The sequence below is a fragment of the Tetrao urogallus genome, assembly GCF_951394365.1.
Source record: "Tetrao urogallus genome assembly, chromosome: 16".
NCBI classification, from domain to species: Eukaryota; Metazoa; Chordata; class Aves; order Galliformes; family Phasianidae; genus Tetrao; species Tetrao urogallus.
The window spans coordinates 12839592-12854485 of record NC_136829.1 but is presented as its reverse complement, the minus strand read 5'-3'; the positions used below and the strand labels follow the sequence as shown (position 1 = coordinate 12854485).

General features: G+C 43.8%; 1 protein-coding gene across 1 annotated transcript in view; it reads left to right on the top strand.

Annotated features, from left to right (window-relative positions):
* The window catches only part of DOK5 (docking protein 5), a gene marked incomplete at both ends in the record, with an annotated part of 33487 nt that extends 23357 nt beyond the window's left edge, over window positions 1-10130 (top strand). The window contains 6 exons of the mRNA XM_079543336.1: window positions 1210-1324; window positions 1423-1542; window positions 2280-2469; window positions 3332-3467; window positions 7992-8112; window positions 10063-10130. Coding sequence (XP_079399462.1) covers window positions 1210-1324; window positions 1423-1542; window positions 2280-2469; window positions 3332-3467; window positions 7992-8112; window positions 10063-10130 — 750 coding nt within the window. The remainder of the gene's footprint in view (window positions 1-1209; window positions 1325-1422; window positions 1543-2279; window positions 2470-3331; window positions 3468-7991; window positions 8113-10062) is intronic.
* Window positions 10131-14894: the final 4764 nt, after the last annotated feature.

Below are 14894 nucleotides of genomic sequence, written 5' to 3'. Positions count from 1 at the left end.
TTGAGGGTTAAAGGCTGGAGGGATGCAGTAGGTGTGCTGGGGAACCCAAGGAGCTGTGGGGGATCAGCCCCTTTCTGGACCCTACCGTGAGAAGTTGTGGCAGTTCCCAAATCTTCCAGGTAAGGTGGAGTGCTGCGTTTCTTCCTTTACAACTGCAACCATAAAAGAGCGTTCCACAGCCCTAATGAGACTGAAGTAATTAAGCACTTTGGTTGCAAAGTACAGCTTTGGGGATGTTTTTCTTAAACTCCTTTCTGTCTCTGCAGTCCTTGGCATGTAAAACGATCAGTGAAGCTATTTCTGATATTTCAGTAGAGCTTCCTGATGCCTTGTCTGGGTATTAATCTTTACACTAAAAAGAATTTTAAAAGTGAAAAATTTCTCTTCAGTCAAATTTATGAACATTATTGATGAGGGTGAGCGTGAAAAGTGGATGCTAGAGCCTCGTGAGGGAACCATGGCATGCATTTCCTAAAACTCTGTGAGGTAACAGATACGTGTTCATTTTTGTTGGATTGAAAGAGATTCCAATCGGTTTTTGGCAACCAAGCAACAGAAATCTGCATCTACAAATCTGAGAATTCATTCTTTGAATCTTTAAAGGGAACAAGCTTTCCAACTACTAAAACTGTGATCTTCAAAAAAAAATTATTTCAATTTTTCATAGTTATTTTCTCTATGGGCCGTTATAACAAACCACCAACTTTCCTTAAACGCAGTTTCAGACACTGACTTTACACCATTCTCAGTTTTGTCCTTACGATGGAAGCCGTGCCGGAACCGGATTTGCTCCACCAAATGGGAGACTCTTTCAGCTTTCTCTCTTCACCTCCTTTTATTTCTACTGCAACAGGTTGGTCTTCTAAATGTCCTGCCTGTAAGTATTTCTCGAAGTGAGCTTTGATTCTACCTGCATCTTGGCTTAAATCCTGCTTAGGTCAGTTTGCGCTGAAGCTTATGTGGATGAGAGGGAAGTGGAGAATGTCTCCTTCACCATCCAGACTCTCCAAGTAGATTGCACAAGGTGATTCACGTCAAGGCTGCGTTTCCTTGAGGGCAATCAAATATTCTCTCTTTGTCTGTCCTTTGCAGCTCAACATCATTCTTTTTTCAGCTTCTCGGGTCAATAGTGGATATATATCTTTTTAGGTCTTAATTACATCCCCAAATTGTTGGTTTTTTTGGTGTGTTTTTCTTTTTTTCTTCCAGGTCACAGAGCTCAATAATGTGAAGAATATATCACGGATGCCAAAAAGCACAAAGAAGCATGCTGTTGGGATCTACTTTAACGATGACACCTCTAAAACTTTTGCTTGTGAGTCAGGTGGGTAAAATGGCAATGCCCATGAGAACATGAGAGCATCAATTGTGAAATCATAAATGTATTATACCTACACACAGACTTTCTGGGCATTTATACAGAACTTGAGGCAGATGAGTGGTGCAAGGTATTGCAGATGGAGTGTCTTGGGACAAGAATTAATGACATTAGCCTTGGAGAGCCTGACTTGTTGGCATCAGGAGTGGAGAGGGAGCAGAATGGTATGTACATAATGTATTGACTTCTTAAGTCTTTTGTTACTTTATTTTAAAGTCATTTGGACTGCACATAAGAACACAAAAAATAAATTGGTACCAAAAATTGTTTTTTGGTACCAATCAAGAAACCAAGTCCCCCATCCTGTTTGTTTTGTTTTAATTGCCATCAGAAATAACAAGCATGGTAATAAGGTGCTGTAATTCAGGGCTTTAAAATTATTTTGGAATAGCACTTTTCCTCTCATACAATTTAGCTGACCTTGGAGAAGGAAACTGTATTTTCGTTGTGTGTTTTCTTATACTGTGTCTGTACAACAGTTTCAGCCTCTGACTGAAGCTATTTATCAACATTGTTAAGCAAATAATAAATAACAATAATTGCACTCAAAACCTGAGCTCTCAGCTACTTCATTTTCCTATGCAAATTAATTAATTATATGCACAAAAGCACTTGCAGTGTATTTATTCGTGCACACAGTTGTATTAATATCAGGATTATGATGGTGCAGTTCTTCTGCATCTCAACACGTTCCCAAGTGTTTGCCCTTTCAGCGCAGTGTTTTGATTGCTCCAAACATTGAGTTAGTTGAGTTGTTGGAAGGAATTGAGTCTTTATTTTTGCAATAATTGTTTGAAGTGAAATAAGATCTTTTAATAGAGGTGGAAAATAGGAAATTCCTTTAATGACTTCGACAGTTAACGGGCAGGGATTTTAGACTAACCTTTTGTTTTTCTCCCAGAGAGATTCAATGTGTATTTGATGCCATCCCCTAACTTAGATGTGCATGGGGAATGTACCTTGCAGATAACATTTGAGAATATCTGTCTTTGGGACATCCAGAATCCCAGAGTCAAACTCGTCTCTTGGCCATTAAGTGCCCTCCGACGCTACGGACGGGACCCTTCTTGGTTCACCTTTGAAGCAGGGAGGTAGGTGTGTGTTTGTTGCAGTGCATCACCTTCCTCCATCATTCTGAAGTAGTGGAGAAGGGGGTCCTCGTTTTTGTTAATCACACTCCTGTTTTCTATCTATTATGACAAATGGGTTTATAAGAAACGTAAATGCAGTTCCTCCTTCTAGAGTTGTTGTTCCTTATCGCTTCCTGCAGCTTGAACTTAATGAACTGAAGTCTTTGTGTGGCTGAGGCTGGAGCACCTGTTGATTGAACTAAACTCCCAAATCCTTTTTAAAGGCTGTGGTTGCTTTATTTTAGATAAGCACATTAAAGAATTACAATCGTAAAAGAGAAACACATCGTACAATTAACATATCTGGAAAGAGAAGAGGCATTTAAACGTCCATCCTCTGTACTGCTGAAGAATTTAGTTCTCTCAGGAAAAGGGATGTGTTTTTAGTTCTCTGATTGTGCATGAGCTGTGGTAAGACATTACCGTTGGGATGCTGAGGATAACGTGTTTAGGGTTTCAAGTGAAAGACAAAGCTCATTACAGGCAATATGAAAGCCCTGAAAGGGGAAGAAGGAAAATTAATCCCCTCTTTTAAGTCTAAATTTCAAAAACCTGGGTTTTGTGCATCAACTCTCTAGAGCTCATGCACTTTCAAGGGTTGTACTCACCTGAGTCTGTGTTTGGCCAAAGTGTGGGTTAAAACAGTAAGATTGTGCTAGGGCTGTTAAAGGCCGTGCAAATAACTTTCTTCAGTTCTTCAACAACCTTTGTTTCATTCTGCTTGTGCAGTGATGGCTCTAAAGCTGCACGGCGCAGTGCTGCAGATCCTTGCGAGCAAGTGAAAAATCTCACATCTGGCTCCTGTCTGCTCTCACTTTGGCAGGATGTGCGACACAGGAGAAGGACTGTTCATCTTTCAGACACGAGATGGGGAAGCAATCTATCAGAAGGTTCACTCGGCTGCTCTGGCCATAGCAGAACAACACGAGCGCCTGCTGCAGAGCGTGAAAAATTCAATGGTACGGCTGTGCGCTCCACTTGCTATTTCACATAAGTGAGCGATGCCTCAGTGTGACTTCCTTTAGATTCACAGGCAGAAAGCAGTCTGAGTATTGCTCTTAGTAAATTACTCTCAATTATTATATTTAGGTTAGTGTTTGGATCCTTGAAAAGCAATCCCAGTTACAAACAACAAGGAAATGTATAGTCTTTGGTATCTGTGGTTGGAAAGCCACAAGTGTGATTTAATACAGAGATGATGAGCTCCCATCAATCCGTAGTTTCCTTTCTTATTAACTTATTCTAATTAGTCACCATCATGAGTTTGTTTAGAAACATTTCTCATCCATCTATTTGCAGAATGTGGCTCGTGCTCAGTTTTTTGTTTGTTAATTGATGCCTACGCTTCAAGCATGACTTGGAATGAGTTGTATGGCTCAGGTTAACCTGTGGGAGGGAGGACTACATGTTTGTCTGATCTCTTGGTGGATGCCTGTTTTTCACAAGTGCTTTTTGTGTCTGAAATTCATTTTATGATGCTCATTACCCCTAGAAAGTATAGGAGTATAAGGTGCACAGTTAACCTACGAACTGAGAACAGATAGTGTGGGATCTCCATGTGTGATGTCAGAAGAAGGTAGTTTGATGGTACTTGTACATAGCATGTTTCCAGGTCTTATTTTCTATGTTTTCTCATGAATTCTGTGGGGTCAGAAGGAATCTTCTGTTCATCCTGTGTCCACAGTCAGTCTCTACACTGTAGGACTCTCAAACTTTCTAGAATGCATAAAATGTGCAGAATGGACAACTATGGAAGAGCCTGGCCATATGCAACTTCTCTACTTCAGGCAGTACTAATTGGTTCGTGCAATCTGCAGTCAAAACTGTCTTTTCCTTTCTATGAAAAGTGCTGCTGTTATCCACATCCATGTCTAATCCTTTCAGTAGTTCTACTCATTTCCTGAACTTGAAACAGAATGGAAGTCAAATCTGTGATAGGAAGCTATTTCTCTTAACAGTATAATGATGAGGAGCAATAGAAAATTATTTTCAAGTGTTCTGACAGACTTTGTGTACTACATAGCTGCTTCAGCCCAACATGCAGCTGGATGGGTCATTCTGTCATCGCTTGTAGAGCAGGTGAGCAAATGAGTGAGAAAGCACAGAAGACTCGAATCTGTTTAGGGGTAATGCAGGCCACATATGCCCATTTCCAGCAAGAAACAGACCAGTTAGCATGGCAGTTTCCAGTTGGTGCTACCCAGTTTACTTCTGGCTGGTGTCACCTCAGTGAAGCCGTGTCCATGAGGACAAGTACTGACCCAAAGCCTGCCTTGTTCAAGAATGCCCAAAATTCCTTGATTTGAGACAGATGGGAGATGATGTAAGCATGCATTGGTAACTAACTGAAGCAGATTGGAAGTAGCCTAGTCTACGTCAGTGTGCATAGCAAACATTTGTAGCAAACCAGCATCAGATGGGACTGAGCAAGCTGTTGAGAGCATGAATTTTGTTGTTTTTTTTTTTTTAAAAAAAAAAAAAAAAAAAGGCAATTCATTAGCTTATACCTGCTGAAGTGAATAGGTTTTCAGGCTATTTCCTATTAGTGGTTTTGCATTCACGTAGTAGCATCTTTAATACACGATGTCTGACAGTATGCTGTAAAATTTGTTTTACAAGTGCCCATACATTCAACAGATGCACAATTGCTATAGATTTCAGCAGAGAGCAGCTGTACAACCTCAGAAGCTTTTTCATGAACACTGTGTCCAACCACAACCCCTAAATCTAGTTTTATAGACCCAAGAGCACTAAACAGGAAATAAGAACATATTCCCGTCGAACTGAAAGCCGTGTAATTTAAGATCTGAATATAATTGCTTCAGACAGGTCCATATGCCCATGAATATAAGTCTCCCAAGTCTGTCATAGAAATGTCTGGTCCCAGTATAGTCAGGCTTAGTTCCTTCTTTTGGTTTCAAGGATGCTCAGATTTAGGAGTTCAGACAGAAGATCATAACATTAATGCAGAGATCAGATAGCTGCTTTTGCTGATCACAGGATACCTTGTGAGGGTCATCTTCATTGTTCAGGTTGATTGATTTTCCTGGTACTTTAATTCTGCTTGAACACTTCCAAGGGGAGTCTATATGGAGGCTTGCACTTCATGCCCAGCGGTCTGAGCTGCATTAGGTTGTTATTGTCTCCAAGAATTAATAACCCCTTGTGATTTTTTTTTTTTTGTGTGTGTGTTAGTGAAGCTAGAGCTACTATTTACAGAAGAGATAAATAAGGGATGGGAGACACTGGTAGTGAGACATGAAGTCTCCTCTGAGTGGCTTCTCCTTTCTCCTGGCTGCTGCTACATCAGTGAGGTGAGCATGGGAGACAGGGCTGTGGTGCTGAGCACCTGAGAGCTCCTGGGGGCTGAGCAGTAAGGGGGAGTTGGATGTCCCATGCTGATAAAGCAAATGGAGCTGCCAAGTTCTGCTGAGCGTGGGCTGTGATGTCTGACACCTCCCCAGCAGCCTCGTGCTCCATAGCTCAGTGTGTTGGTGCAGTGTGGCTGTATCTGCCTGTGGATGCTGCAAGGATTGTAGGAATGAGCGAGGTGGGCTTCCTCAGCCAGAGCCTCCCCCTGACAGCCTGTGGTGTGTGATGGCGTTCTGGTGAGGTCTGATGTGCTGACCAGGATCTGACACACATTCACAAGAGGGCTTTGGTTCTTTTGCTTTCCAGTGAATTCAAAGATTTCTTTTTTTAAAGAAGGAAAGAGCAAATTCTGCTTAGCAATGCATGAAGCTGTTCTGGTCAGTGGCAATTCACCTTGTCCAGCTGCTCCTTTTCTGCATTGCCGGACAAATAAATGAAAATACCTATTCAAATTGCAGGCATATTTTCTTTCCTTTTCGAGCAACCTTCAAAGCTAATACGGAAGAAAGCTAACTCTTAAGCAGGCAGTGGTTTTGCCTCCTGTGCTAGTTTCACTAATTGCTAAGAAGAGAGTGAGAGGCTGTGGATTAGGTGCACTCCAATTAACAAGTTATTCGTTATATTAATGGTATGTGGAGTTTTATGTCTTGCTTGATCCTCTGCTTGCAGCCACTGCCCATGCATGCTCCAGCATGGAGTTCTGGCTGGCTTTGACCTGCTTATGGTACTCTGTGCCTCTGTGGAATAAAGCCAGGCCATTAGCAAGCAATTCCTGCTTCCTCGGTTGCCACAGAGATACAGTGGGCTAATTGTGAGAATGAAATCCATCATCATTACAGCTGCTTTTGCTCACAGTCTGAGGTGTTTTGATGAAGTGCTATGTATTCAGGACATAACATATTTGTTCTTTTCCCCAGCTGTGGGTTTTCTAATTCTTTCCCATGCTGATTGAGATCAGGTCAGGCATCTCTTCTGCCCCTTCTGTGTCTTTATCTTCTTTCTCAGGCAGTGTGTTTTTCTCCACTGATACCCTCCTGGCTGTTGCTGTCCTCCTGGCAGCTGGGCTGTGGCTCAAACCACCTGAGTTTGCTGCCCAACTCACTTGTGAGTGCACCAGCCTAGAAGTGCCATCAGTGAGGAAGGACTTTCTGCTCCGGCCGTGGGTCTCTCGTTGTTTGCTTCCATGGAGCTGTTGTGTGTGGTGACACCACAAGTGATGTTGGGGCTTCAGTGATGGAACTGTGATAAATACTGTGCGGTGGAGGTGGCAGCTCGTGCTGTGCAGTGACTCACCCTTCCGACATGGGGGTGTGTGTTCTAAGAGCAAAGGTTGATCTGGGTTTGCTTTTGTTTTTGTTTTGATTTCCCTTGACGTTGCAGGCACAGCATCCACCATACAGAGGGAGTTTGAGGGTTTTGGCCCCTCTAAAGAACCTCAAAATGGCTCTTCAGTAACAGGCAGCTCTCTTGTAAAAGGTTCTGTCACCTCAGGTTTTGTGAAACTATAATGTAAGAGCTTGCTCTTTTCCTGAAAAGCATTTTTATAAATAGAAAAGATCAAGTACAGGTTTGGTATCTTCAAACTAATGTTTTTCTGAGCTTTGGAAAAAAGAGAATTTTAGTTCTACTATGAAGTTTATGATAAAACCCAGCTATTATTATCAGCCAGCATATGCATACTACTGAATTCATGTGAAACATGTCTAATCAGGTTCTTGGTGTGCTGAGGTTGTACGTAGCTTTGGGAAGCTGCTTACGTAGTTGCTGCATAGCTGTCAGAGGAGGAGCATTTTTCTGCCTCCCACTGAACCTCAGTTTCTGTTTCAGCTACTTGAGTTAGACCTCCCTGCAGAGGCAGCAGTGCTGGCGCAGGAGCAGGGCAGCACGAAGGTGAGCTCTGGTGTGCAAAGCAGTGTGACTTCCTAACGTGTGGTGTGTGCCCCCAGCCTAACCCCGAGTCAGTCCCTGCTGGCTGCAGGATGGGCAGATGGACAGAGGGTGACGCTGTGCTGAAATGCCATTAGAAATCTTTTCAGGCAGTGGTTGCGCTCTTCCCTGAGGACCTTCAGTGTGCACAACTGCCTCCTTCATATCCATTTACTGCTTTACAGCTTCAGATGAAGATGAGCGAGCGAGCCGTGTCTCTCAGCACCATGGTGCCCCTGCCCCGCAGTGCCTACTGGCAGCACATCACACGGCAGCACAGCACCGGCCAGCTCTACAGCCTGCAAGGTAAGGAGGAGCTGGGGAGGGCTGCTGAGGCAGAGCAGTGTCTCTCCATCTCTCTGAACACTGATGCTCAGTCTCAGCCAGTTGCCACTGCTGTCGAATTAATGGAGGGAAGTGCTTGTCCAACCTGAGTTGGAGAGGTTGGCATCAGAAGGATGCTTGTCTTGCTTTTCAGTGGAGGGGTGACTTCATGGCATGGTTTTCTCTCTAGATCTGTGTGACAGGGACAGCAGGTCCCTGGGCCAGAAAAGGGGAAAGGGAATGAAAAGGAGAAAAAGAGAAATGGCAATGATCTGAGGAGGAAAACAAACTTTGTTTACTAATTAGGATTGAAACTAATAAATAGATGACAGTTTCTGAAACATTGAAGTTCTTACTCTGAGCCATCAGGGAACAAAGACAGTCTCTTGACTTCCACTCAGTTTCATTTTTCCCTCTCCCTGGAAGACGGAAATGAAAAGTGAGGTCTTCTGGGATCTGTAGTTAAACCATGGAGGCGAGAAGCTGTGGTGAAGCTGGGTCCACTCCTGGTCCTGGACTTGGTCAACAGTTTATGCCTAATATGTCCACAATCAATGTAAGGCAGGACCTTACTGAAGCTAACAAGGCCTAAAACAATGACTTACCGAGGGTCCGTACCGGCAAGGCGTCTTGGTGTGGAGACGTGAGGGATGTCTGTGCAGGCACAGCTCCAGGAGGGCTGCGGGGTTTTTCCGGAGGGCTTCTGTCCCGGCTGCGCTCCGCGGTCCCCGGGGGCCATCTAGTGGCACCGCGCTCCCCGAGCTGTGGGATGGGCTGCAACTGGTGCTGGTGAGCTAGGAAGGAAGGAAGGGAGGGAGGGAGGGATGGAGGGAGAGAGGAAGGGTCGGGGTACGCAGAAGAGACCCCGGAGAACAGACGGGACGCGTGGTGCAGGTGGGGCAGCGCGATGCTGAGGGGCAGAGCTGTGGCTGGCTGCGGCTTTCTTCTCGCAGTGTGTAGATGGATGGAATAACGCTGTGCTTAGGAAATCTTACAGAGGTAGTGATTTTATTTATTTATTTATTTATAGCTTTTTTTTTTTAGTCCTTCAGGTAGGAGGAGAAGCAGTGATTCTTAGATACTCATTTTACACGTTTAAATTAAGCAGGAGGCTCCGACTTCTGCAGAGCACGGAGTGTCAGCGGTTGTAGTTAGAAAATCCCCAGGGCTGACACCCGACACAGGCGGCTGCGCTCCATTCTCATCCCTCTGGCTGTAACGGCTCGTCGTTTTGCCCCGTTCCTTTTTTCGAACGCTAGAGGGGGCATGCAGCGCGTGGAAAACCCCAGCGAAACCTCTGCCGTGTTTCGGACGGAGGGAAGAATAACACAATAGAAGCAGCACGCGAACGCCTGTTGGCGCTGGTTCGTACCGGGATGCGATGCTGTGACTCACGGGAGCGGCGCTGAGTCCATCAGGCACTGCTATGGCTGTGCATTGGTGTATTTTTAGTTGTTAGTGCAGTCATTCAGCACTGTGTTGACTCAGTGTAAACAGACTGTATGGAGACAGACCACTCGTTTTGTATTTAGAACAGCTTGTTAAACTGGAAAGGGGATCCTTGGAGGTTGTGGTCATGAGAAAGCAGTAGAAGTCTTTGAAAAGTCCTGGTCTTTGAGAAGGAAAAAATAAAGCCATGCAGGCAGTGTTGTAATCAGGATAGATAGTGAAGTTGTCTCTTTCGGCTGTCGGGGACTGTCCCAGTGCCACCCTGAGCATCTCCAGTTAAAGCACATTGCCCAAAGCTTCAAATGCTTCAATTCATATTGAAAATCTGAGTGGAGCTGTTTCTGAGATGAAGCAGCAGGTTAATTATACCTATCCCTACTTTAAGGACGTAAGCTGTAGTTCACATAGTGATCTACAGGGCGCAGAGTACAGTCGCTGTGCCTCACTGAGCGCTGTTCTGTTTTTCATCCCGGCACACACCAGATGTCTCAAGCCCTGTGAAGCTCCATCGGACAGACACGTTTCCAGTCTACAGATCAGATCATCGATAAAGGGCTGCCAAGAACTTTACAAACTCTTTGTCTTCTGATGTGCTGCCCTGGTACCGGGATGACACGGATGATGCAAAGCGAGGATAGAAACACTGAGAAGTGTGGGCTGGATGTGAAGTTACTGCAATACGAAGGTGGCGTGTCGTCTTTTGTTTTGTTTTTCTTTCCAACTTTGCCAAAAGTTAAAATGATTCTGTAGAGACTGGGGGTGGGAACAAAACCGTCTCACCCTGCAGTGGTTCTTTTCTATCCTACAGCTGGACAGACAAATTGCTCCCTAAATATTTCCAAATGTTTTTGTATGATACCTATGTTGTAAATAGAAGACTTTCCTGTTGTAGTGTGGTTTCATCCCGTCCGTTACAGCTGACATCCTTGTTTGTAATGCTTATCTTCAGTTCTTAACGTGACTGTTCAGCATAACCCCCGACCTTTGAAATAGTGGCCAGTTTTAAGCAGCTGTTGGATTTCAGTCTTTTCCTGTTTGAACCCCGATGGAGACTTGGTTTGTTTCTATTAAAAGCTCACTCTCTGTCATCTGTTTCCTGTATTTATTTCCATCCCTGTGTTTGAAATAAAAACAATTCCCAGTTAATTGGTGGTGCAGCACTTCGTGTTGTCACCGTCAGCACAGTGAGCAGAGCTGCTGCAAAGCCGAAGGGACAGCGGGGGGGGGGGGGGGGGGGGGGGTGAGGGTCCCCCCTTCCATCTCTAATGACAGCTCCTCTCATTGAAGTGTGGGGGAGCAGACTGAGCAGGACTCTCACAATGCTACACAGCAGAAGATTTTCCTGTCTTGTGACCATAACCACAGCATCTACCACTGCCATACAGGCACCTTAATTCAAGAGAAGAAAAAGACTTCCAAATTAGCTCGGTTGGTTTTTGCACAGTGGCCAGAAGAAAAGAGGATAGAAGGCTGTGATTATCCTGATTACAAGTGAAGCCCTGCATTTAACTGAATGTATTTAAGTCATTAAGTTTTGCTTGCTTGATGGGGGGGGCATAAGTAAATTGCTTCATCATTTCAGTGGAACAGCTGTATTTCTGTGGGTTGTTTTTTTTTTAATGTTTGGACTGTTGTTGATATTCAGAATTAAAATTGTTAGCATTTAATTCCGCTTTCCTTCTCACACCTTGCAGCAGAAAAGCACAATTAATATTTAAACAGGTGAACAACTCTTGAAGCTTGTGACTCGCAGCCAGAATGTCGTTAATTTAAATAATCACTCAGATAAATGAATGCAGTAAGAGTTGTATCCCAGTCCTGCTGCTGAGCAGATCTGGAAAATGCATGATAATAACAGCGCTGCCTCAGGCGCTGGGGTCGGGGTCACGGTGTGGTGTTTCTGTGTATTCATTAACTTTCACAAGGGCAGATTGATCTTCTGTTTTTCAGGAGCAGTAATGAACCATTTTCTTATTTTTAGGGAATATTCTATCACTGCTTCTAGCCATGTAGCACTTGACGACAAGCTGTTTGCAAACAGGAGGTTCTAATTAGAACTTGGGTCTCAGCTGCAGTGCTGATTGCACTGTGCTTCTTGGGTATTTGGGATTTACAAGTGCCAGGAAATCAACTTGCCAGGGAGAAGGTTTGTGTTGTGGTGGTTTTCTCTCCAGCATGTAGCCCACACACCCTTCTGTTTTCTGACAAGCCTGTAGAAGGGCCTTAGCTGCAGACACGCAGGCTGGGTGGTTCTGGATTCGAGTATCTCCCCAGCTCTCTGCCTTCTAAATGCTCTGGAAACATTAGAAATAGAAGATGTGAGGGGTTTGGTTTGTCCTAGGCTGACTAAAATAAATGCACAGTCTCTCTGTGAGGTGAATGCCTGCCCTTTCTCTCATTTCTCTGGTTGCCATTCCTTACTGTCTTGTCCTCTGCTTTTACACTCTGCTGAGAGCTTAAAGCTAGCATATAGTCTGCAGAACTGGACAGGCTGCTTCTGTGTAGTGTGTGAAATCGTGCTTACATGAAATTACAGCTTTCAAGAAGATATTGTCCACATTTTGAGATCACTGGATAAAAGTCAGTATGAAATAGAAGAGCACTGGCAATGAGAAATTCACTTGTTAATTTAATTTATCCTATCTCGCTTACTGACTGAGCAGAGGGCTTAGTTTTATAGAGTGAGATGAAATATCTGCAGACCAAATATAGAAAACCTTTTGTGCTGAAGGCATCGCATGCTCTCAGAATATATGGTCCATAAAACTGAAGTAAATAGTTGCATAAATATTTATTTCTCCATAAACGTGTAATGATGCGCCTGAAAGCCACACAGTATTAATGGTGCATGATCTCTATTTTTGGCACATTTAGTCAAATTAAAGCATACCTACATTTAGCATAAATGAAGCACATAACTATAGCTCTGCAATGCAGGAGGGGAAAAGATAGCAATGTCAGATTGATAGCTGCTCTGCCAGCTGTGAAGGATGCGGAGCTGCAGCTGCTGGAGGGCTCTGCTGTCCCTTTGGTGCCATTGAAATCTGACCTACTGAAAACCACACTTGAGTTTGGGAACTATGTCACTTGGGTAGAGTTCTGTGTTGGGTTTAGCTGGAATTAATTCCCAGCTCATCTTCTTTCTGGGGCTGCTGGCACAGGCCATCCAAAAGCAGAAGCACCAAGCAAGGGCAGCGATCTCTTTCAGTGTTGGTGCTGAGCTGTGGTGGCTTATGAAGATCGCTGAGTCGTGGTGTGAAGCTCTGCCTGAGTCAGAAGTGAAACAAAGGGAAGGTAGGTGATAACGTTCAGGGGTGAATTCTGAAAATAAACCTTTGCATGAATCATTATCAAGAGCACTTTTGGTTTTGTGTGTTACTCAAGTTTATTTTGTTTCACTTTATTGTTGCCAAACAAGGGTAGGACTGCCCATTAACTTCAAACCAATTAGGTTTGTGTTGTTTTATGACTGACAAAGGCTTTTTCGTGCCAGTTAGGGAGAATTTGGCTGGAAAACACTTGTCTGTAAGATAACTGGAATTAAGAACCCTTGGGTAGAGGCACTTGTGGAAGATTGTTTTGTGCTTTTGTTTGTATTCTTTCCCTGGGGATTCTCGTCCTGCTGCAGTGTGTTGTTTTACTGAGGAGCAGGCATTTAAATCAGAGCACCAAGCAGATGACATCAGGAAGGGTTGGTTGTTTCTGGTGTCAGAGCTCCTCCAGGCTCTCTCCTGGAGCTGCGCAGCCCCAAATAAAACCTGACATTTGAGCAAACCCAGGTGATGTTTGTGTTATTTGCAATAGTCACCTGATTCAGCTTTACACTGGGAAATTGAACAACTGAGCTGCTGAAGGCAACAGGAATCCTTTCCTCTGGAATAGCTGGGCTGTGGTCAGGCAAGCTTCTGTTAACACCCTTGGGACTCATCACCAAACAGCAATGGCATTATTACCAGCTGTCACTGCTGATGTCCATGTGAGCATTAGGTCTGAAACACTCTCTGTCAACACAAATCAAGAAATCCAAGTCCAGTGAAATAAGAAAAGAAAATCGTGGGAATGGAAAGTTCACATTGCAATTTTGAATCTATTTGAATCTACTGATAGGCTGGTGGTACTTCTTCATGTATTAATTGGTGATATCACTGCTAGTTAATTTGTTTGGTCAAGATTAGGGGATTCTGAAGAATAATGCTATCTTTTTATTAACAGTATTTATGCAATGCAGGTTGGGATGCCAGAGAATGAGCCATGCTATGTTTACATGCAAGCTGGAAGCCCCAGAAACAAGAATGTTGAGTTACTCATGTTATTTTACTAGCATCGAACCCAGCTACATGCTGATAACTTAAATATCCATTTCCTCCCTTCACAGCATAGATTGAAGATAGAATTCATTCCATCAGGGAAGCACCCTCAGGAAATCCAGAGCTGTTGGCTGCAGCAGAGCTGGGCATGAAACACCTCTGGATCTATTAGCATGTGTGTCATTCCTGATGAGAGTCTTTAATCACCCCCACCCGATCTGGGGAGACAGGAATCTCCTGTTTTTTCTTTGCAGAATGAGTGGTGCAGATTTTTATTATTTTATTCAATTTTTTTACTTTATTATTTTTAATAAATAGAATCAGCACTCAGTATATCCTGTATACTGTATACCAATATGACCAGTAACTAACTGCCCTTGCAGTAGAAAGTATGCAGTTTGGTTTTGTGCGTGGTCAGATGTGGCAATTGAGCCAAGGGGAACGATGAGCCACGAAAGCCATCGCTACCTTGTGGAAACCTGCAGATTGCCAATAATTTAATAAAACATGTGCTGCCTTAGATCAAATACTCCTCCTTTTGCTCCGCAATGAAACTGTGAGATCTGAGCAGAAGGAGTGCTGAGACATTGTGCTTTCTGAATCAGGAAATTGCTGAGTACCTACAATCATCAGCTGCTTCGCTTATTCTTGGTAGCGGGGCGTATCTGTGTTTAAATAGATGTTATGGTTCTGGCTGTAAGCAGGAAATGAAAAATAAAGTAGAAAGAAAAAAAAAAACCCAACAACTCCATTGGAACAGAAAAATAAAAGCAGATGATTTCCAACCAACTGTTAAAAAGTGAGGCACTGAATTTTAGAATATAAAATGCAAAGCCAATACCAAGAGCTGCTCTTGCTGGTGGCACTGCTGGGGCTGGCAGGGGAGCTGGGCAGTGGGCTGATGGCTGCAGCATGGCACACACGCAGCTGTCCTGTGTATTATGAGCACCTGCAGGGTGAGTTCACATAGGGAGCGAATGATGCAGTGCATCACTATGTGGTACTGAC